Below are 22,898 nucleotides of genomic sequence, written 5' to 3'. Positions count from 1 at the left end.
TGATTCTAGAAAAGGGTTAACCAAAAAGCCAAGAACACGCCATAAGGTTCACAACAACAAATGATCCAACTAAAAGGATTGCTATTAAAAACACATGAATTGAAAAACAAGAACAAAACTACAAATATTTTTTTTGGGTGATGCAATATTGCAAATAACCCAAGAATGCTCCTACATTAGTGTAGGAGATGGTTTCAGAAGAGGCATTCACCTCTAGATGTCCTCATCCCAACAACATAAATTTGTTTACTTATTGATACTTCAATTTACAACACTCATTATAGTTTCTCAACTTGACTATTCAATAGATAAGAGTATACTTTTCACAAGTTTGGAAATTAATGGAAATTTGTATTCTTCTATTCTATCTGTATTTTCACAATTATAATAGAGGGAATCACTTTATAGAAACAAAAAAAATGTCTTTAAGAGAGTGAATCTACTTTTGGAATTGCAATAGCACATTATCACAAAGAGGGGAACACCAATTTAGTTATTCATGAATCCATTTCTAACATATTTTCAAAGAAACATAACAAATAAGAATATTATCATCAATCGCTTCCATAAAATAAGTACCAAAATCCCAAGGAAAGGTCACTTTGATTCCCATTTTGTCAAATATCATGCCTGAGAGAATACAAATTTGAAGAGTAAGCAATAAAAATATACCTTCTTTAGAGAGAAAGGAAGAGCTCCAACAAAGTCTATAGGGCCACATATTATCCCTTGTTATCAACCATTGAGTTGTGGCCTTCTTTAACAATATATTTACAAAAACTTTTCATTAGTCCAGAAATTTCATCATCTATGTGAAAAAATATAGATCTATATAATTGAGTTCATTCTTGAAAGTAATTTTACTATCTTCAATGTCTTTAAAAAAAATAATTGACAGTATAATGCTCTATGCTAAAGTTAAATGAGCCCAAATGAAGATAATCTTTGACACACTCCCTCCAAAGATATTTAAGAATGAGAGAAACTTAAGACCCATTTATCACTTTATTAAGGTGCTTATTGTCATTCCAAGCGCCTTCTCAAAAAAAAATTCCAATTGTAAATTATATTAAAAACAGCTGTACATAACATTAATAAAAAAAGCTGAGAAATACTGATGTGATAAAAACTATTCATATAAAAAATTGCACAATTATTCCATAAAAAATCTCTTTTAAATCCTCCATATATATAAATAATGCCAGAGACATGAGGCATATAAACCCCAGTAACTATATGACCAATCCAAGATGCCAATCTTGTTCATCAAAATTATTTCAAATGTGCTATAAGTCAATCTATTTGGAAGTCGCTAGAGTGAGTAAACTGTCTATTTTCTATAATCCTTCCTGAAGTAAAACAAATAGAATCATAGACTCACCAAGGTCCTTCAGTAAAACAAATTAGAGTTAGAAACTGAGCAAGATATGTGGGGAAATAAGAGGGAGAGATCTGGGACCAAGAAGGTGAAGGAATAGGGACTATGTAAAGAAGTACAGCTACATTTAGACTATTAACGTAAAGGTCCAATTTCAATATCATTGTGTAGCGCTCGTGGTATCCCAGCATACATTCCTTGATGATTCAAAGCCTGGTTCACTAGCATTAGTACACTTACTCGGATTGACAGCTGCACTGTACTAGAACTTCTCTGTCCTCTAATCAGATGCAAGCGAACAGCACTCACACTTTCTCCATCAATATTTGATGAAGTGGCTTCTCTCCCTCTGTTTGAACTCATTATAGTAGGAGATCGACTCGATGAGACTCTTTGTCTGCAAATAGGACAACTAGTGTGGGATTGTAACCACGTATTTATGCACTCTGTATGAAAGCGGTGACAACAGTTGGGCAAAACCTTAATTTTCTCATTCTCCTCAAATGGAGAGAGACACACTACACACTCCAGAGATTCATTCATATTTTGTGATTTATATTCAGCTGTGGGGAGAGCATCTAGAGACTCTTTATCCAGACCCCCGTTTTCCATAGTTGGGAAATCATTATCTGGATAATCAAATCCACTGCGCCTTGTTGACCGAGCATTGCATGATTGGATACACAAAGCTCTCAATACAATCATAAGCATGATCACAAGGGCTATGATTACTACTATTGGTGCATGGCTTAGCGTAGATTCAATCTGGGAAGCAACTGAAGAAGGCATTGCTATAACAAACCAAAAAATTTACAACAATGTCTCTTAAGTGTCCTCTGTTTTCTCTTGAGATCTAAATGCTCATAATGGTCAGTCATGTTAGAATGGTTTTCAAGGTCGTAGGGCCATATAATATAATATAGCAAAAGAAGAGAGTCCAGGAGAGCCATTTTCATGAAATATAACGTTTCATATCGTGTGAATCTTTGTGATGAAACAAAATCTTGTTTACCAGATATTCTTCCTAGCATCTTCAGTGACTGAAAGGAACTCCATCTAGAGAGATGTAATTAAACACCAAGAACTAAAATGTTTATTTATATATAATTGTAATGCTCGAAACGGCTTCACAACTTTGATGGCTTCAGCTTGTCGACATTAAATACCCAAATTGCCTAGCCGACTTATCGAGCATGTCCACGTTGCCGTTGGATTCGACTCTGAGTAGCGTTTAGACTATGACATATATGCTTACTTTATGGGAATAAATGCCATTCTTTTCTTCCATGCCTAATTTTTAATTAAAAAGGGCTTCAAAGGTTTATTCTAGTCTTTTAATAGTTGTTTTCTTTACAAATTATTTTATCGAAGTTATATATTTAGTCGGTATAGAGTGCTCCTTTCATTTTCCATGGTTTTTTAAAATATATAGAAGAATTATATATTTAACCTATATAGAAATTTTTTTTTCATTTTCCATAGTTTTTAAAATAATATAGAAGATGTCATAACGTATTGATTATAATTTTCTATTATTTGATAGAGATGATTTTTAAAAATAATTTTAAATAAATAAGATTTTTTATAGGTAAAAGAATTAAAATGTGATTATATTCAGATTTGATTTTGGAAATTCAATAGTATTAGAAAAGTTAATGATTTTTTTTTTATTCACAACAATTTATTTAATTATTTGATGTATAATTATAAGATATAATTTAATATAATTTTCATTCTCATTAGTGCTGAAATTTGGCATGCATTGTTTTTCAATTCAAATATTAGTTGATTTTATTCATAGTACATTTTATATATTGAGTAAAACATTAAATATAATTTTGTACCCTAGACTTCATTACAAGCATAACAAGAATCTTAAAGAAATTAAATTTGCACTTTGTAACTATAACAATCTTAGTATTAATTTCTATTTGCCAAAGCAAATATATGAAAAAATATAACATACATTATTTTCGTTAATATAAAGATGATGGCTTTTACTAGAGGCAAGTAGGTTGGGAATGAACATAAAATCCTTTGCAACAAGACCACCTAGTCAAAAGGAAACATATGCTAACCTATATTGCATTACCTAGAAAAAATAAACAAAAATAGGAAATGAAAACCACAAAGACCTTATAGATTTTTTTAGTAAGTTTCCATTCCTTTGAAGAAAATCTTCATTAATGGTACAAGAATTGTGGGATATATTATCAATAGAACTAATTCCTTTTCCCCTACCACAAGTCTTAGTAGTCAATCTAGAGAGAGAGAGCCTGGAAGCCACCCAATGAGCAGTAACCTACATTTTTTTTATTTCACCCTTCTAGTAATGAAACCTACATATCCTTCAAATAGATCTTATATAGCCACAACCCAAGCATTTATATGATGTAAACCTTTGGAGCTATTTTGTATGGTTGTACAACTCATAGGCACTACTGCTCTTAGTTTTTCTTTCATATTATCTATGAATTTCTTCAAAAATTTGATACATTGCTTAAGCCCTTGCTTCAAATCCTTAACCTCTTTGGCCAACTCTTATATACTATAAATTTAACCATATTATGCACATTTGAGGTTTGAACACTCTTATCCTTAAAAGTTGATTCCCAACAATAAGGCCATATAAGGTACCCAAGCACAACCAAATCTCTAAAAAGAGAAGAAATAGAGAAAACCACATGAGAAAAACCCTACTCCAAAAAGAGATGGAAATAATGTTGAAAAAGAGCTAGTGAAGGAATGAAGAAGCCTCCAAACTAGGGAATGTCCTAGAAGATAGGAACAAAAGATGATCATGAAGAACACCACTAAAGCATGTAGAAGATGCAAAGATCTATCAAAAGTAACCACTGATCTAAAGAACCTCCACTAAAATAGAACCTAATTAGGTAGAGAAGTCTATAATTTTCATCAAATCAAGTGGCACACAAAGGAAAATAACTAAACTTGAAGATATAGATGACATGAAACATCAAATCTTAAATAGTTGATGAATTGAATATGGAAGGTTGAAACCAAAGTAGTAAAAAGAAGAAGAGTGTCTATATGGTAAATGATCCATCTCACTAAAATGCATAGGAATATAAAAACTATATACATAGCTTACTCCATCAAACCAAGGAGGCATGAGAAACAACAGAAGAACCCTCCCTCATGTAGAAGGGTGAGGTGACAGGCAATTGGAAAAGTGGGCCAAAAGAACTGCATGTCAAGGAACCATGATCAAGATGCACGAAAGAGTACACGTGTGGACTATGTTGATCAATCTCAAAAACATCATAAGACTAATGTCACAGAAGGGAAACTCACTAGATAAAGAAAGATGACAAAATAAAAGAAAAATATCAATCCCTCATGGAATTTTAATCAAAGTAATACATGTACAATAAGGCACAAGTGTTGTAATTCTTTAGAATAACTGAGAGGGGGGTGAATTAGTTATCGAAGGTCTAGATATACAAATACAAATTTTCAATTCTTAGTAGACTCATATCACAAAACTTAAATATGCATGCATCCATTATATCATATAATACTTAAACTTTGTAGGTTATTGTCCCTAGGTCAAAACAACTTTGCAGAAATGTAAACATGAAACAACATAAGAACATTCACACAATTTGACTCAAGAATTTTACATAGAAACCCAATTTGGAAAAAACCACCAGTAACATGCTACCAACTCTCACTCTTCTGAAGTGATGCCCTGTGAAAGGCCAACCCTATTAAAGGTTATAATACACACTATTAAATGTGACCTAGTTAAAGGATTCCAATCACCTTGTTAGGAGTGAGCCTTGTTAGAGGACTTTAGACCATTCCATTAGAATGTCACCTAGTTAAATGATTTACAAATAATTGTTAGGTCAACCTTAATCCAAAGGATCTACCCTAGATTGATATAGTGATTAGAAAGTAATTGTAAGGCTGGATCTGATAAAAAATTACAACTCACTTGTAGATTGTAGATCTTTGTTTTAATCCTCCATTCTACTTGGTATCCATATTCTTTAGCTCTGATAGCTTGTTCACCCTTCAAGAATTCATACTCTTATGCCTTCTTTCTTTGCATGCCAACTATAGTCACCTCTATTTAGCCAATGAATGAAACAATACCATAGACTCGTTGTCTTCCTTACATTCACAAACATGATAACCTTTTCTTTTGACCAACTATCCCTATAAATAGAGAATTCATATCCTTTTTCGCTTAACCACAATTTTCCATTTTAGGATTAGGTAGGATTCAATGAATCTACCCACTTTTCTTTTTGGTTCCTCTAGAAACTTTCTCTATAATCTTCCTTGTATTCACCACAAAACTAGTTACCTTAAATTTTGTGCCACCAACTCATCATGATTATCTTCTCCACACTTTGTACATAATTTAAGAAAACAAAATAGTCATCTTAGATTAACCAAATCTTTGATTTAACATTTTTTGCTATCACTCAACATCTATATTGGTTTGTCACTCAATGAACACCAGTTCACTTAGCAAATACTAAAGTTTACTAATGCTCAACACCATCTAAACTTTACTTAGCATATACTAACAATCACTCAACTTGAACTATTTTTTAATCTTTTCTCGAGACTTCTTGATTTTCACTTGGCTTCTACTATTTTCTACTCGGCCTACACTGGCTGCTCGATAAGGCTTGGCCTACACATTTCTTACTTGATCTCCTTACACTCATATCTTGAGTAATCTTTCATTATAGACATTAAGTAAATAAAAAATGCACTAGTATCAATGTCTTACTTGGTCTTAGTGCTTCTTTTACATACCAAATAACTCAACCTTTCTCTAGGTACTATTGTTATCTCCTCTTTTCAAATCCTCTTCATCAATCAACTAAATGATAGCTTTTAGGCCAAAATAGAAATTGTCTCACCAACAAGTAGCAAGTTTGACATCATTTACAAAATAATGATCATTCCATTATAGTTTCTTTACTTCAAAACAATATCATATCAACAATCACCATCTTTGGCATTGATGGAAAACCAATACTAGCAAAAATACCATTATATATATATATATATATTTCTCCCTCTTTCTAATATATTTCTCCTTCCTCTATCTAGGGTAATTTATGCTTTCTCAATCTCCATTAATTCTATATCTCTCTCTTTGGATTATCTCTCCCTCTTTCTAATATTTGGGTATTTATCTCGACTTATGGCTTAATGCACAAAGTTGGGTCACAATTTTGCAGAAGTCAATTCCACAGAATGATACCTCTTATCAAATGGGTACCTGATTTTAGAAAATGGGTACCCAATTTTTTAAAAAATAAGCACCCATTTTTAGGTTGGGCACCCAATCCTAAATTTAAAAATGGGCACCCATTTTAAAAAAAATTGGGTACCCATTTTTATTTTCAAAAAATGGATAACCATTTTTGAAAAATTAAAAAATTTGAATTTTTTAGAAATAGGTACCCATTTTTTAAAAGTAAAAAATGGGTACCCGTTTCTTTTTAAAAAAAATATTTTAGAGGGGATTTTGAATGACACTTTTAGTTTTTCAAAACGAGTACTCATTTTTTGAATTTCAAATAATGGGTGTTTGTTTCTTACAACATGTGGCAAGATTTTTGTTTCCTGCTTTTTGATTTTAGATTTAGATAGGCTTGGTGAGACCAAGTCTATGCCTTGACCTCTCAAGATTTGGCTAAGGCATGGAACTGACAAATTCATGCCTTGCCATAATTTTTAGAGGGTCTTCTTGATCAATTTTTTTTATGAAACAAAAATCCATTAAAGCTCTCATTGTCCTAATTTCATAAATATAAATTTTATAGTGTTATGATTTTATTTACTATTTTTGTATTTTTTTAAATTAAAGGTGGTACCTAAATGTAAAAAAGAAATGCTCACTAAAACTTTAATAAAGTTTTTATGTTATGATTTTTCTTAAATTAATTTATATGTCATCAATCTACATTCAATTCTTATGAAGTGAAAATAAAAATTTGATCAAATTATGGTGTTCATACATGACAGGTTTTAAAATTTACCTTTATAGTCAATTAAAAGTTTTAATAATAAAATAATTATTCAATAAAAATTATGGATAAATATTATTGTCAATCTTTGGTTTGTTAGGTAACCTCATTTAGAATGATTTAAAAATATTCATTTATGTGTCAAATTATGGTTTCCGTACACGAGTGTAGTATGGTCCTAAAATAGGCATTTTTAAAATGTGATTTTTAAAGATCTATACCTAAGAAAAACTCTATCAGATGGGTACAAAAATAAATTAAATATTCATAAAGTAGATTCTGGACACTACAAATTTTATTTTGAAGATTTTTTTATATTCAATTCCCAAGTGCGTCAAATTTTGACATTAATTGACAAGAAATTTTAAAAATAGGAAAAATACTTTCACTTTTTGCCCAAAAGTGAGACTCAACTTCTTGCACTTACGCTTATCTCTATCATTACTTATATCCCTCTATACTTATATATTCTCTTTGTACTTATATCTCCCTCTTTGAAAAAAGTTCCATAGATTTATCATTTATGTATGTAGATATAATCATTTCCAGATTCTACCTTTGTTACCTTGCATGTGACTATAAATCTTCTAATTTAGCTCCTTCATTAATTTAGGTAGCTCCTAAAGTAATATCCACTACATCAAGTATTAAGATACAACATTCAACTTAGTTGATGTAGGGCACTACTCATGCTTCTTAAGTAGCTTTGGATAGGGGCATCACCCTTAGTTTACCTCTAATATATTCATGTGCATCCTTAGGTAAAGCTTTTGTGAATATATCAGCTATCTGTTCTTTTGTATTCATATATTCCATTCTCACTTCTTTTTCTTGAATCAACTTTCTCAAGTTATGATACTTGATTGCAATCTACTTAGTCTTTGTGTACATCACAGGGTTCTTTGATATGTTTATAACACTTGTATTATCATAATAAAGTACCATAGGTTCAATGATTTCCTCCTTCATACCTTTGAGTAGCTATTTGATCCATACCACATTTGTACAATTTACTACAATAGCCACATATTTAGCTTCAATAGTAGATTGAGATATGTAATTTTATTTCTTGTTGGTCTAGGTGACCAATCTCTTTCCCAAGAAAAATGCTCCACCACTTGTTCTCTTTATGTCATCAATGTTACTAGCCCAATCAACATATGTATAAGCTCTTAACTCAAATTTTTTATTTTTCTTGTAGTATAGAACATAGTCTTCTATTTCTTTTAGATATCTGATAATTCTCTTAACAACCTTCAAATGATTCTCCTTAGGATTTTAAAAAAATATAGCAACAATCCCAATAGCTAATGCAATGTCAAGTCTTCTATGTACTAGATATTGTAACTTCCCAATCATAGATTTATGTAATGTTTGAGTCACATCATCAGAATCATCATTCTTTGATAGGTCGTATCCAAACATCTATCTCAAATTCTTTCTTATTTCAATTTTAAATGCCTCACATAATGCATCTTAATCTCCAAATATGATATCATCAACAAAAATTTCACCGAGTAAAATACCTTTACCTCCTTCTATCTTCAAGTATAGATTTTTGTTATCATCAGTCTTTTCAAAACCAATCTTCACAAGATAATTGGGAAGATTTTCATACCACACCCTTGGGGCTTGCTTTAAACCATATAAAACCTTTTATCTAGTCTACATACCATTTTATTTTTCTTTGAATCAAAAAATTCTTTAGGTTGTTCCATGTAAACTTCTTCTAATATGTCATTAAGAAATGATGACATCACATCCATTTGATAAACTCTAAAAGCTTTATATGCATAGTAAGAAAGAAGATTTTTTACTCCTTCCAATTCCTCAACTAAGGCAAATGTTTCTCCATAGTCTATTCCTTCCTCTTTTGCATACCTATTGCAAACTAATCTTGCTTTATTTCTTGTGACTTCACCATTTTCATCTAACGTGTTTCTATACAGTCACTTAGTTCCAATCACATTCTTTTCCTCTAGTGTGGAAACTAGAGTCCATGTTTTGTTCTTCTTAATTTGATTAATCTTTTCTTTCATGGCTTTACTCCATTATTCATTTGCTATGGCATATTTCACTATCTTAGGCTCATGCAAGATCAAAAAACATATATCACTTCTCAGCCCACTCCTTATCATTGGTCTAGCTTCTTTATCTCTAATAATTTGTGTAGTAGGGTGATGTTTTTTTACATACTTTGACAATCTTGGTTCTGTTCTTCTTTCTTCAATAGGTATGTCAACTTCATAATCACTGTGTACTTCTCTATCACATAGATCAACATCCCTTTCATGTCCACTTATCTCAGAATCAGAATGTGTCTTAGCTTCTATCTGCAACTTGGCTCCTCAAGGAAACTCAATTCCTAAATGAAGCTTGACATTCATTGTATGTAACTTGAGAGTCACTAAAACTTGTTGTTGACTTCTAGCTTGGTCTACAGTATCTTAATCAGTAAACATACCTTCATAAAAGTATACAAAGGATTTGTACTCTTTAGATTCCTTCATAGGTTCAACTTCATGCACCTTTTTATATTCATCAAACTTTACATTTGTATTTTCCACAACTTTGGTAGTGTTAATATTTAAACACTTATAAGCTTTACTTCTTGTGGAATAGCCAAGAAATATACCTTCTTCACTTTTAAAATATAATTTACCGTACTTGAAATCCTTAAGAATGTAGCACTTTCTTCCAAATGCTTTAAAATATTTTACACTGGGTGAGTATCCATACCATAATTCAAAAAGTGTTGAATGAGTACCTTTCTTGACTTGTACATAGTTTAAGGTATAGAAAACTATACTTACAGCTTCTCCCCAGTATTTCAAAGCAACATTCTTCTCCATCATGAGTTCTAGCATAGTCCATTACAGATCTTGTCCTGCTTTCAACAATTCCATTTTGTGGAGGGGTTCTAGTTGCAAAAGTATGTCTCTTGATTCCTCTATCATTAAAGAACATCTCAAACTCATTTGATGTAAATTCTCCACCTCCATCAGATCTCAAGCATTGAACAATATTTTTCTTATCTTGTTTTCAACTCTATCTAAGTACCACTTAAACATTTGGAAAGCATCAAATTTCTATTTTAGAAACATAACTATCATCATCCTAGAATAATCATCAATAAATAGGATAATGTACTTGTTACCTTTGTAGCTTTTCACATCAATTGGTCCACACAAATCAGTATGAACTAATTCAAAAATTTCTTTAGAGATGTGACTCTTATTTTGAAAACTAGATTTTGTCATTTTGCCTAACTAACATTATTTGCAAATCATATTGTCAAGTTTCTTTAGCTTAGGCAAACTTCTGACTATTTTCATGTTACTGATACTGACTAAGTTATCAAAGTTAACATGACATAACCTCTTGTGTCATAGCCACACATTATCAAATTCCACAAAAAAATAAGTAGTATCATTCATATAAAGATAAAATATATTACCTCTATTGTAATCACCTTTTCCAATTAGTTTCCAATCAATGTCATAGATCTTTTCTATCTTGTTCTCAAACTCAACTTTACAATGTGAAATATTTAGTTGTGACACACTCAACACATTATAGTTAATTCCTTATACATAATAAGAATTGTTACACATGATCTTTTCTATGAGTTTGATTGATCCTTTTCCTTTTATCAAATAGGGTACATCTTTACCAAACCGTACACTATTTCCATCATAATAATCAAGGGTAATGAACTTACTTTTGTCTCCAGTCATGTGATGTGAACACCCACTGTAAATGATCCATCTATAACTCTTTTTCACATAAGATACTAGTGCAGTCACCTCATCCTGATCAAAATCATCCTTCATTGCAATAAACACCACTTCATCACATGGCCATCAAGTTCATCTTTGGTTTCCTCCTCAGTAATATAGGAAAACTTTTTTCCTTTATTATCACTTATATAGAAATGGAACTCTCTCAATATTTTTCAATCCTTCTCTATACCATTATTTATGCATTCCTATTATAAACTATATGAAAAAAATTGCTACTTTCACAAAATTGTAATATTGTGATTGTGCCTAATCTTGGGGTGCAAGTGTGTAGTTCTCTACATGGTTAATAACTGAAAGTATACTACCATTTGTTGAGAAAAAATTGAAACCAACACAAAGAGAGAGATTGTTGAGAACAAATTATGTTAAAGAAGTATGATAAATATGTTTCAATCATTGTTTTTCCATTGATGTCAAACCTGCTATTTTCTAGTAAGACAACTACTTATATGATTTAAGTACTATCACTTATTTGATTGATAAAGAGGATTTGATCAAAAGATGTAATAATAGCACCTAGAGGAAAAGTTGAGTTATGATTATATGTAAAGAATTACAAGAATTAGTTAAGATAGTGATATTATGATGTATTGATAATCTACATAAGGTTACAAAGGCTGGTTACACTAAGAAAGTTTAGAAGAACAAGTTACACAATTTTTTTCTACCAACCTAGACTAAATGGATAGTATGTGTCAAGAAAAGCCAATGCAAGCCAAGAAGAAAATAAGTTGGAGCTGAGTAAATGCTTATTTTAGCGTATGCCAAGGAGAATAGTGGATGCCAAGTAAAGTTTAGTTGATGTCGAGCACCAAAAAATTTTAGTTCGTGTTGAGTGATTTTACAAAGGATGTCGAACAATATAGTATGTGCGAAGCATCAAAAGAAAAATAATGTTGAGCTGTTGTATTATTTAAAAGATCATGAACTCAATGGGTCTAAGCTAACAAGTTTATTTTCTTGGATTATGTGAACTAGGTGGAAGGTAAGATTGATGAGTTGGATGCACAGTATTCAAGATAAACCATTTTTAACTGAATTCAAAGAGGATTCAAGGAGAAGTTTTTAGAAGAGATGTGGAATATGGAGTAGATTCATTGTATCCTACTTAATCTATCCTAACCCCAAATTGGACAATGAAGAATGAGTAGAGGAAGATCTTATAGGAATGGCTAGTCAAAAGAAAAGGCTGTCATTTGCATGAACCTAAGGAAGACAAGGAGATAATAGTTTTTCTTCATAAAGTCACCTAAGCGAAGAGTCTACAATGACATGTTAAGAAAGAAGGGTTAAGGGTATGAATGCTTGAAGGGTGAACAAGCCAACATAGCTACAATGAGTAAAGGCAAAGTAGAATGGAGGACTGAAATAGAGATTTGTAATCTGCAAATGGAGTTGTAATTTTTTATCAGATCAAGCCTTATTGTTACTCTCTAATAATTGTATCAGTCTAGGGTAAATCCTTTGGATTAAGGTTGACTTAGAAGTCATTTGTAAATCCTTTAACTGGGTGACATTTCAAGTGAATGATCTAAAGTCCTCTAACAAAGCTCAATCCTAATAGGCTGACTAAAATCCTTTAATAGGGTCAAATTTAATAGTGTGTATTGTAACCTTTAACAGGGTTGGCCTTTCATAGAGCATCACTTTAGAAGAGTGAAAGAGAGTAGCATGTTACTGGCGGTTTTTTCAAAATTGGGTTTTCACATAAATCATTTTGTCAAGTCTGTTGATGAATCTATTATGTTTCATATGTACATTTCTACAAGTTGATTAGAGAGTAACATACGATTTTTAATTCATTGCATAATCTTATGGATGCATGCATAATGAATAATGTTTTATGGGTTCACTAAGCTATGAAAATTTTTATTTATACATTTGGACCTTAGATAACCGATTGACCCACCCCCCTCTCAGTTATTCTAAACTATTCCAAAAATTTGTATCAAAGCCATCTGCTTAGGAGGACTAGTTTGAAGGTACCAGAAGCGCAAATATCAAGATGTTAAAAAGAGAAGTACCTAAGCTTAATAGAGATAACTTTCTTGCATGAAAAAGTTTGAAAATGCTGCGCCTTGGAGGACTTGGAGATTATGCACAATCTACTATTACCACTGAGCATGTGTATCCTATTGGTGCCCCAACTACTGAGGATATGAAAAAGAAGAAAAAAAATAACTAGGCAATGTTGGAGATTGCCTCTACCCTAATCTATCTTGAATTTGATGATACCAAAGGTATTGATAGTGTAAAGAAAATGTTCGATGCCATAACCACCATCTAAGGAGGAGATGAAATTGTTCTAAGAACCAAAGCAGAAGGTCCCAGAGGTAAGTTTGATAATATGAGAATGGAAGAAGGTGAAAACATTGCTCAATATGTTGCTAGGATAAAAGAAGTTGTTAATGCAATAAGAGGAGCTACTAGTTATATAGATGATGATACTATACTAAGCAAAGTTGTAAGGACATTGTTGCCTATATATGCTATTAGAGATTCTACAATTCAAGAATTGAGATTTATACTAGGGAATAAGCTATCACTTGAAGGCTTGGTAGGTAGACTCACTTATTTTGAGGTATCTAACTTTGATAATTACAAACCTAAAAATATTGAATTTGCTTTCAAAGCTAAGGTATCATTGAAGGAACTTGATGAGAAGAAAAAGAATGTGTCTAGTGATAGTGATACATATATGGAGGATGTAGAACAACTTGAAGCACTACTAGCAAGAAGATTTTACAAAGGTAAAGGAAAGTTCAATGGTAAATTACCTATCATTTGTTTCAATTACAATGTGGTTGATCATATTTTTGCTAGATGTCAAAAGAAGAAGAATTATAGAGGTGGTGAGAACTACAAAAGTAAAAGAGATGAAGCTAGCAAGGACTACAAAGACAAAGGGAAAAAGTCATGCTACATTTTTGAAAAGGAAACAAGAGATGAATTTTATGAACATGATGATGAAGTGGTGCATGTTGCAATGAAGGATGAATCTGATGAAAATGAGGCAATTGCACTTATGACTTGTGTAAATAAGAATGATAGATGGATCATTGATAGTGGGTGTTCACATCACATGACTAGAGATAAAAGTAAGTTCATTACCTTGAATTGTTACGATGGAAATAGTGTAATATTTGGTAATGATGCACGATGCTTGATGAAAGGAAAAGGATCTATCAAAATGATAGATAAGATATTATGTGACAATACTTAATATGTTGAAGGACTTAACTATAATTTTTTATGTGTGTCACAACTAAATAATTTGGGATATAAGGTTGAGTTTTCAAATAAGGTTGCTAAGATATACGACAAAAATGGAAAACTGATTGGAAAGGGTGATCGAACTAGGAGTAATCTATTCTATCTTGACATAGAAGATGCTACTTATTTAGTTGTAAAATTTGATGATGTGTGGCTGTGGCACAATAGGTTATGTTAGGCCAATTTTGATAACCTAGTTAGTATCAGCAATGTGAGAAAAGTTAAGGTATGCCTAAGTTGAAGAAACTTGATAATGTTATGTGCAAATAATGTTAGTTAGGCAAAATGAAAAAGTCAAGTTTTAAGAGTAAAAATTATACCTCTAAAGGGATACTAGAGATTGTTCATACTAACTTGTTTGGACCAATTGATGTGAAAATCTACAAAGAAGATAAGTAGATTATGTTGTTTGTTGTTTAAATATTCTAGAATGATGACAACTATGTTTTTTAAAAAGAAATCTGATGCTTTCCAAATATTTAAGTGGTACTTAGCAAGAGTTGAGAAGGAAATAAGTAAAAGTATAAAGTTTTTGAGATCTAACAAAGGAAGAGAATATACATCACATGAGTTTGAGATGTTTTGTAATGCTAAAGGAATCAAAAGAAAAACCTCTACCCCTAGAACCCCTCCACAAAATGGAATAGCCAAAAGAAGGAACAAATCTATAATGGACTATGCTACAATAGTCATGATGGAGAAAAATGTTGCTTTAAAATACTGGAGAGAAGCTATAAGTATAGTTGTCTATACCTTGAACCCTATACAAGTCAAGAAAGGTACTCATTCAATAACTTTTGAACTATGGTATGGATGCTCACCCAATGTAAAATATTATAAGGTATTTAGAAGCAAGTTTTACATTCTTAAAGACTTCATGAATTATAAACTTGATGCAAAAATTGAAGAAGGTATATTCGTAGGATATTTCATAAGAAGTAAAGCTTATAAGTGTTTAAATACTAACACTAAAAAAGTTTTGAAAAGTGCAAATGTAAATTTTGATGAATGTACAAAGGTACATGAGGCTGAATCTATGAAAGAACTAGAAGAATACAAATCATTTGTATTATTTTATGAAGGCATGCCTACTGAAGAAGATGTTGCAAATCAAGCTACAAACCAATAGCAAGTTTCAATGACTACCAAGTCACATACTATGACTGTCGAGTTGCATTCAGGAATCAAGCTACATTCAGATGTTGTGTTATAGAATGAAGTTGATCCACATTCAGATTCTAAGATTAGTGTACATGAAAGAGATGTTGAACTACCTAATAGAGATGTACACAATAACTTTGAAGCTAAAAGACAAAATGAGGAAACTAGAGCCGAACCAAGATTGTCCAAATATGTCAAAAGACATTATCCTACTACATAAATTATTAGAGATAAAGATGCTAGACCAATGAAAAAAAGTAGATTGAGAAATAGTACATGTTTTCTAAGCATGAAGGAACCCAAATTAGTGAGAGATTCTTTAGAAGATGTGGACTAGAGTAAAGGCATGGAAGAAGAGATTGAAAAAATTGAGAAAAATAAAACATGGATTCTAGTTCCTAGAACAAAAGATAGAAATGTGATTGGCACCAAATTGGCATTCAAAAACAAGTTACATGAAAATGGTGAAGTCAAAAAGAACAAGGCAAGATTAGTTTTCAAGGGATGTGCACAAGAGGAAGGAATTGACTATGGAGAGACATTTGCTCCTATTGCTAGATTGGAATGAGTAAGAACATTACTTTCTTATTTTGCATACAAAGGTTTTAAAGTTTATCAAATTGATGTTAAATCTACATTTTTGAATGGCATATTAGAGGAAGAAGTTTACATAGAACAATGAGATGGTTTTGTTGATGTTATCAATAAGAACATGGTATGTAGATTACACAAAGCTCTATATGATTTGAAACAAGCACCAAGAGCATGGTACGAGAGAATTCATAATTATCTTGTGAAGACAAGATTTGAAAGGACTAACGAAAATAGCAATCTGTACATGAAGATAGAGAAAGGAAAATGTATTTTGTAATCTAAAATTTTTGTTGATGATATCATATTTGGAGGTCAAGATGCTTTATGTAAGGATTTTGCAAATCAAATGAAGCAAGAATTTGAAATGTCTATGTTTGGAGAGATCAAATTCTTTGTGGGTTTCCAAGTATATCAAATAAAATATGGTATATGCATCACTCAGTTAAAGTATGTCAAGGAAATACTAAAATTTTTTGTATTGGAGGATTCCAAACTAGTAAGTATACCTATGCTGATAGGACACAAGTTGTACAAGAATGATGATTCAATCGAGGTAAATCAAATATTGTACAGGTCTATGATTGGCAAATTACAACATGTAGTACATAATATACCTAACATTGCATTATCTATAGGAATATTTGGAAGATTCTCTACTAATCCCAAGGAGAATCACTTGATGGCTATAAAGAGAAAAATGAGATATCTAAAAAGAAGAAAAATGTATTGTCTATACTATAATAAAATTGAGAAATTTGAATTAAGAGCCTATACTAATGCTAATTAGGCTGGAAACATTGATGATAGAAAGAGCACTAGTGGAGGAGCATTTTTTTTAGGCAAAAGATTGGTTACATGGACTAGCTAGAAAAAAATTGCACCTCACAATCTACCAGCTGAAGCTGAATATGTTGTTGTTGCTGTAAATTGTAAAAACATTGTATGAATCAAAAAATTACTCAAATGAATCAAGGAAGAGATCACATAACCATTGACACTATACTATGATAATACAAGTTCCATAAACATATCAAAGAATTCTATGATCACACAAAAACTAAGCACATTGCAATCATGTATCATTACTTGAGAGAATTAGTTCAAGATAAAGAGGTGAAGATTGAATGTTAACACTAAAGGGAAAATTGCTAATATCTTTACAAAAGCATTACCTAAGGATTCTCATGAGTATCTAAGAGGTAAACTAGGGGTGATACCTATATCAAAGGCTATCTAAGTAAGAAGAGGAGTGCCCTGCATCAAACAAGTTGATTTTCATATGTTACACATTGATGCAAAGGGTCTTACTTTAGGAGATGCCTAAAATAATCAAAGAGTTGAAACTACAAATAAGCCACAACTAAGGTGATAGAGGGAGAAACTAAAGAAGCCTATATCTGCATGTTAAGATGACAATTCTTTGGCATTGTTGTCAAAGAGGGAGAAATATAAGAGTGATCATGTAGTACTTAGAGGGAGACATTTACTATTCAAAGGGAGAAATACAAGAATGAATTAAAACTAATCTTAGAAGGAGATAGTTTTTGATTAGGAGAACAAAGATAGAGAAATCCTAATATCTACCTAGTAAGAGAGAGATACAAGAAGAAATTCAAAGGGAGTTATAAAGAAGTGTTTTGTAACACATTTAGAGGATGGAAGTTGCTAATAGAGGGAGAGATTTCAATACAAGGAATCATTTTTTTTGAGAATTGTCTTACTATTTTAACCTAGTCAGTTTGGTTCATCAGTTTGGTTTTCCATCAATGCCAAAGAGGGAGATTGTTGAGAACAAAGTATGTTGAAGAAGTATGCTAAATATTTTTCAATCATTATTTTGTCATTGATGTCAAACCTACTTTTTTTAGTAAGACAGCTTCTTATACGATTTAAGTATACTTATTTAATTGATGAAGAGGATTTGATCAAAAGATGTAACAATAGAACCTAGAGGGAAGGTTAAGTTATGATTATGCAAAGAAGTAAAAGAATCAATTAAGACAGTGATAACATGATGTATTGATAATCTACTTAAGGTTATAAAGGCTAGTTATACTAAGAAAGTTTAGAAGAACAAGTTACACCAAGTTTATCTAGCAAGCTTGACCATGTGGATAGTAGGTGACAAGAAAATTCAGTGCAAGACGAGCAAAAAATCAGTTGGAGCTAAGTAAATTCTTATTCTAGTGTATTCCAAGCATAACAATGGATGCTAAGTAAATTTTAGTTGATGCTAAGCATCAGTAAACTTTATTTCATGCTTAGTGATTTTACAAAGGACGTTGAGCAATGTAGTATATGTTGAGCATCATAAGAAAGATAATGCCAAGCTACTACATTATTTAAAAGAGTATGAATTTGATGGATTTGAGCTAACACGTTTGTTTTCTTGGATTACATGAACTAGGTGGAATATAAGATTGATGAGCTAGAGGCACAGAATTCAAGATAATATATTTTTAGGTGAATTCAAAGAGGGTTCAAGGAGAATTTTCTAGAAGGGATATGGAATATGGGATAGATTCATTTTATCCTACCTAATCTATCCTAACCCTAAATTGGATTATGGAAAATGAGCAACAAAAGATCTTAATTTCCTATTTATAGGAATATATGGTTAGAAGCAAAGGTTGTCGTCTATGAGAACCTAAGGAAGACAAGGGGATAAGGGTTTTGCTTCAGCAAGTGACCTAAGAGAAGAGTCTACAATGGCATGTTAAGAAAGAGGTCTTAAGGGTATGAATGCTTGAAGAGTGGACAAGCCAATAGAACTCAAATGACTAAAGGCCAAACAAAATGGAAGACTGAAATAGAGATGTGTAATCTACAAATGTAGTTGTAAGTTGTTATTAGATCAAGCCATACTATAACTCTCCAATAATTGTATCAGTCCAAGGAAAATCCTTTGGATTAAGGTTTATCTAAAATTCATTTGTAAATTCTTTAACTGGGTGACATTCCAAGTGAATGGTTTAAAGTCCTCTAATAAGGCACACTCCTAATAGGGTGATTGAAATCCTTTAACAAGGTCTCATTTAACAATGTGTATTGTAACCTTTAACAGGGTTGGCCTTTCACAGGGCATCACTCCTGAAGAGTGAAAAAGAGTAGCGTATTACTGGTGGTTTTTTCAAAATTGGGTTTCCACATAAATCATTGTGTCAAGTGTGTTGATGAATCTGTTATGTTTCATGTTTACATTTATGCAAGTTGATTTGATAGTAACCTACAAGTTTTAAGTGATTGCATAATCTTATGGATGCATGCATGATGAATAATGTTTTATGGGTTCACTAAGCTATGAAAAGTTTTATTTATACATCTACACTTTGGATAACTGATTCACTCCCCTCCCCTATTAGTTATTTTAAATTATTTGAACACCATTTGGAAACTTATTCTTACATATGCAAAATTGTTGATCAAGCCATCTAGCATATTGAGAGTGTTTAAAATAGTTTTGTATGATCATACTCTTAAACCCATTCATAAATGAATGAAAACTAAACTTGTATATAACTATATCAAACCTTCTTCCAACCTTCACATCTTTCAGTGGATATTCAATAGTTTTAAATCTTGTTGCATCAACTAATTGTTGTCTAAAATTATTCAAAGAATTCTCAGGCAAACATTCATCTAACAAGACAATATTCTCACACATAGCACATGTACTAGAAAGACATACATTAAAAATAAAATATTTCTCATTAGCTGGCTTGAGAAAAAAGCTTGATATGAAATCCTTTATAGTTTGAGGTGGTATTTTTATACCATATTCCTAAAAAAAATTATTCGTAGGTATGATACTATGTATAGATCAAATTACATCATAATGTCAACAAAATTGAACATTAGTTTTATAACAACATGTGACTCTTTCCTTATTAATCCTTACATACCATGGTTTGCTCTTTTCAAAAGATCTTTGACTAATGTGAGTAGTTAACACCTTATCATGTAATTATATTTTGAACAATTTAGTTTAAATCCTATCCAAAAGGTTTTTAGGATGTGGGTCATAAATTTAAGAGCCAACTCTCAATTTAAGAATGTCTATTGAATTAGGTGATCATGCAAAAAAATTCTAAGAAAAGTTTTGACTTCACTAGTAATTTTCATATCAGATTTTGGGAGTCTACCACTAGAAGTTTACAAACTATTTGTTTGATTGCATTCAAAGTTAACCCTTCTCTTCAAATATCTTGCTAAAATTTTAAGACTCACATTAAGATAGCAACTTATGTTACTAATAAATCTTTTTTCAAAATTTGATTTGTTAACTAAAGTTGTTATTTCTCGCCATGCTGCATTTTTATATTTAGGGAGACTTCTCTTTCTGATAACATTAAAGGCAATAGAAATAGTGGATACAAAAATTGAAATCTGATTGAAAAGATCATTATTGAAGAAGGGAGATTGTTGATAAAGAATATTTTCAATCATTGTTTTTTCACGAATGTTAAACTTGCTATTTGCTTGAATGAAAATTGCTTATAAGATCCAAGTACTATCACTTAGTTGACTAATAAAGATGATTAAATCAATAAGATCTAGAAAAAGAACCTAAGGGAAAGGTTGAGTTATTGTTTTGTAATGAAGTACAAGGATTAGTTAAGACAATGGTAAAATCATGTATTGATAATACACTTGAAGATATAGAGGTTGGCCAAACTTAGAAACTCTAGAAGAATAAGTTGTAACAAAGTTGTTTGCAAAGCTTGACTAAATTCATTAGTGAGTATAGAGCAAGTTAGTTCATGTCGAGTAGATTATCAGTAAGTGCCAAGAAAATGTAAAATCTAGTGTGTGCTAAGAGAAATAGAAGGTAGCAAGCAAGTTTAGATGTCAAGCTAGAAAAAAAAGTAATAGGTGTCGAGCATCAGTAAAACTTAGTTGATGTCGAGTGAATCCATAGTAGGTGTTGAGTAACATAGTATGTGTCAAGCATTAGAAAGTCAATAGTACCAAGATGCTGCATTATTTGAGAAATAAAAGATTCCCAGATTTGAGCCGACAAGTTTATTACCTTAAATTTTTTGAAGCAGATGGAAGATAAGAATGTTGAGCTTGTGGCACAAAATTTTAGGTTAACCATACTTTGGCGAATAAAGGTGGATTTCACATGATGTTTCTACAAGAAACAAGATAAAGGGTAGATAAATCATATCTTACCTAATCCATTTGAAAAAAAAATAAGAGCAGGAAGATTAGAGCAGGAAAAGTATTTCAGACTTCTATTTAAGGAGTTACAGGTCAAGAAGCAAAGAAGTTAAAGAGAGTGTGTGGTATCAAGGAGAAGACATTGAAAGGGAGGAATAGAGTATAGAGACTCTACTTTGATAAGTGACTGCAGAGGTGATTGCATTGGCACAACAAGCATGGAGACTTAAAGAAACAAAGCTTGAAAGGAGGACAAGCTATTAGAGTTGTAGAGATTGAAAGCCAAGCAATTTTGTTAATTGAATTGAGATCTGCAATCTGCAAGTTATGTTGTAAGTTATATCAGATCAAAAGCCCTTATTTTTACTCTCTTGAAATTGTATCAATTAGGGAAAAAAACTATAGACTTAGGTTGGTTTAACAACCATTTTGTAAATCCTTTGACAAGGTGACATTCCAAGTGAATGTTCTAAATTCCTTTAACCATGCCCACTTCTAATAGGGTGGTTGAAATCCCTTAATCAGGTCACATTTAATAGTATGTTTTGTAGCCTTTAATAGGGCAAGCCTTTCACAAGGCATCACTTCAGAAGAGTGAGAAAGTAATAGCATGTTACTAGTGGTTTTTTTTCAAATTGGGTTTCCATGTAAATCACTATATTATGTGTTGATATTTTATGTTTTATTCTTACATATTGATTAAATAGTAACTTGCTAAGAAGAATGTTTAGCGTGGATGCATGATTAGTTTAAATGACCTCACTATACTTAGTGAAATAGTTTTATTAGGAAATTTGGACATTGAATAACTAATTCAGCCCCACTCTCAGTTATTCTAAAGCATTTCTAAAAATTTGTATTAGAGCCATCTACTAATTTGGTTTAAAGGTACTAGAAGCAAAAAATATCAAGATGTCCAAGAGAGAAGTTCCCAAGCTCAACAGAGATAGCTTTGTTTCATGGAAAAATTTAATGAAGTTTCACCTTGGATCAATAGGTGATCATGCACAAAACTCAATTGAAGTGGAACATGTTGATCTAGCTTGTGTTCCTATTGTAGAAGATATGAAGAAAAAGAAGAAGCACAATCAAGAAATGTTGGAGATTGCCTCTTCCCTCAGCTATGCTAAATTTAATGACATCAAGAGATGTACCTTTTCATTCAAGATGTGGAAAACCTTGTTATATATTTATGGAGGAGATCAAAAGGTCCAAAGGAAAAAAAGAGAAAGCCTTAGAGGAAAGTTTGATGACATGAGAATGGAGGAAGGTGAGAACATTGCTCAATATGCCTCTAGAATAAAGGAAGTAGTAAGTGCAATAAGAAGTTTGGGTGGTCATTTAGATGATGAAACTATTAATAGAAAATTCTTAAGAACCTTGCTCCCAATATAAGCTATTAGAGTATCATCCATCCAAGATTTGAGATGCATACCAGGAAATAAGCTAACTCTTGAAGTTATAGTGGGAAGACTTACTGCATTTGATTTATCCAACTTTGATAAT

The 22,898-nt window shown here is 31.6% G+C and overlaps 1 protein-coding gene across 1 annotated transcript; it reads right to left on the bottom strand.

The window, feature by feature from the left end:
- Positions 1 to 1,513: 1,513 nt before the first annotated feature.
- On the bottom strand, positions 1,514 to 2,167 carry LOC149550270 (RING-H2 finger protein ATL60-like). The gene has a single exon (XM_089794452.1). It carries the CDS (start codon positions 2,165 to 2,167, stop codon positions 1,514 to 1,516), a length of 654 nt encoding a protein of 217 aa, XP_089650578.1.
- Positions 2,168 to 22,898: the final 20,731 nt, after the last annotated feature.

This window comes from Cupressus sempervirens, chromosome 7 (assembly GCF_028749045.1).
Source record: "Cupressus sempervirens isolate cs-2001-9-10 chromosome 7, ASM2874904v1, whole genome shotgun sequence".
In the NCBI taxonomy this organism is placed as follows: domain Eukaryota; kingdom Viridiplantae; phylum Streptophyta; class Pinopsida; order Cupressales; family Cupressaceae; genus Cupressus; species Cupressus sempervirens.
The sequence above is the reverse complement of the archived record's forward strand: the minus strand, read 5'-3'. Positions and strand labels throughout refer to the sequence as shown.